Genomic DNA, 1,868 nt, shown 5'->3' on the forward strand with positions numbered 1-1,868 from the left:
AATCACTAAAGTGTAAAATTTGGAGCTCCATGTTCCTAGCCACTGGCATGTTCCATTCCAATGAGATCATTTTTAAAATAGCTTATCTGTTTACGAGGTGACATTTTTAATAATGTAACCAAACAACTCCTCACATTCAGTCATGGCAGTACATAACTGCCTCTAGAATTGACTATGGGATATATCATTTTCGATATATTTACTTAGTCACTTTCTTTTTTTAATTTTTGATCTCAACCAGATGCAATTTCCTCGTCTATGTAAGGTTACCAATTTTAATATTTTCACTGCTAATATTCCTTTGAATCCTTGACCTTTGCCCATGGTGCACTAAAGCCACAAAAAGTGCTAAAGTTTTTTCTTGGAAGCCACTCTAGAAGAAGGGCTATATACACATAAATATAATCTATAAACATCTTGTACATCATACGCGTCTTATATAAAATGCTTCCTATACAAGCCATCTACATAATTGATTTCACCTTTCACAATTCTCTCTCTCACTCAGCTCCTCTTCTTTTTCTTCTTTGCTTGCTTGTTTGTGTGTGTGACAATTCACATTCACATTCACCTTCTCTGCTGTGACAATGTTCTAAAAGCTATGGCAGGGAAGAACATGGACAACCAGAAGATGGGAATGGGAAATGAATTTGGTTGTGGATTCATGGGTTGAAAAAGCTATTGGTTGAAAAAGTCTTCTGTTCATTCACTTCCCATGAAAGCTAGCAACATATATAATGCATCAAAGAAGTCTCAGAACAAAGAAGAACCAAAGACTAGAACAAGAAGAAACTCCACTGACACTGTAATCACACAAAAGCTGAGTATCTCAGACCAAAAACCTTGCGCAAAAAGTACCCTTGTGCTTCAAAGTAGAAGACTATCAGATGCTGCAAGAATCTCAACATCCACATCGGCATCAACCTCGACATCATCGAATGACGACAGCAAACTGCAGCTGGCTAAGATAAATGAGAGAAACAACAAGTCTCCGGCCAGGGCACAACTGGCGGGGAACTTGCTTGTAAATAATAACACTCCAAGAGCAAAGAGCCTCCGGGAGTGTGGACCTAAGAGCAAAAAAGAGTGGACCTCCTCGTCCGGAAAAGCTTTGATGGGTAACATAATGAGGAAGAACAGCTGCGGCGGGGATGAGTTTGCGAGGAACAAGAAGGTGGTGGACCCGGAGGTGTTGAAGAACATGGGAAACAATGCGTATAAGGGAGGAAGGTTTGAAGAGGCTGTGGCGTTGTATGACAGAGCAATTGCTTTGGATTCAAGTAAGGCAACTTATCATTGCAACAAGAGTGCTGCTTTGATTGGCTTAAGAAGATTTCAAGAAGCACTTGCTGAGTGTGAGGAATCTGTTAGGTTGGAGCCTTCGTATACCAGAGCTCATAACCGTTTGGCAACAATATATTTCAGGTAAATTTTTGCTTCATACATGGTGATTTTACTTTTGCCCTGGTTATTATTAACTGTGAGGAGGAAAGTACACACGAGTTAGGAGATACAAATTTGTCTTGGAAACGAGACAAATTCAAAAAACAAAATCTACTGAATTCTTTATTACCTAAAAGTTTAGGTTAGTGGAAATAAAGACCCAAATCTTTGGTTTTGTGTATATTTTAGCATAGAAAAAGTTTAGGGCCAATACTTTTATTTAAATTTGACTAATACTTAATCGTCAAAAGAAAAATAGTAATATTACACCTAATGTCCATTAAAAATATTGATGATAGTTAATTGATAGTTACATATCACAAATTCTACTGACCCCTAACACTCCTCTTTTATATTTAAAAAATGTTTGAGAGACTGTTAAAAATTAACCAAAAATAATTTAAAGATTTTTTATTTTATATGCC

General features: G+C 37.0%; 1 protein-coding gene across 1 annotated transcript in view; it reads left to right on the forward strand.

The window, feature by feature from the left end:
* LOC107609896 (TPR repeat-containing thioredoxin TTL2) overlaps window positions 381-1,868 on the forward strand; it is a 5,245-nt gene continuing 3,757 nt past the window's right edge. The window contains exon 1 of the mRNA XM_016311954.2: window positions 381-1,425. Coding sequence (XP_016167440.1) covers window positions 716-1,425 — 710 coding nt within the window. The 5' untranslated portion in view covers window positions 381-715. The remainder of the gene's footprint in view (window positions 1,426-1,868) is intronic.

This window comes from Arachis ipaensis, chromosome B07, assembly GCF_000816755.2.
Source record: "Arachis ipaensis cultivar K30076 chromosome B07, Araip1.1, whole genome shotgun sequence".
Classification (NCBI taxonomy): Eukaryota; Viridiplantae; Streptophyta; class Magnoliopsida; order Fabales; family Fabaceae; genus Arachis; species Arachis ipaensis.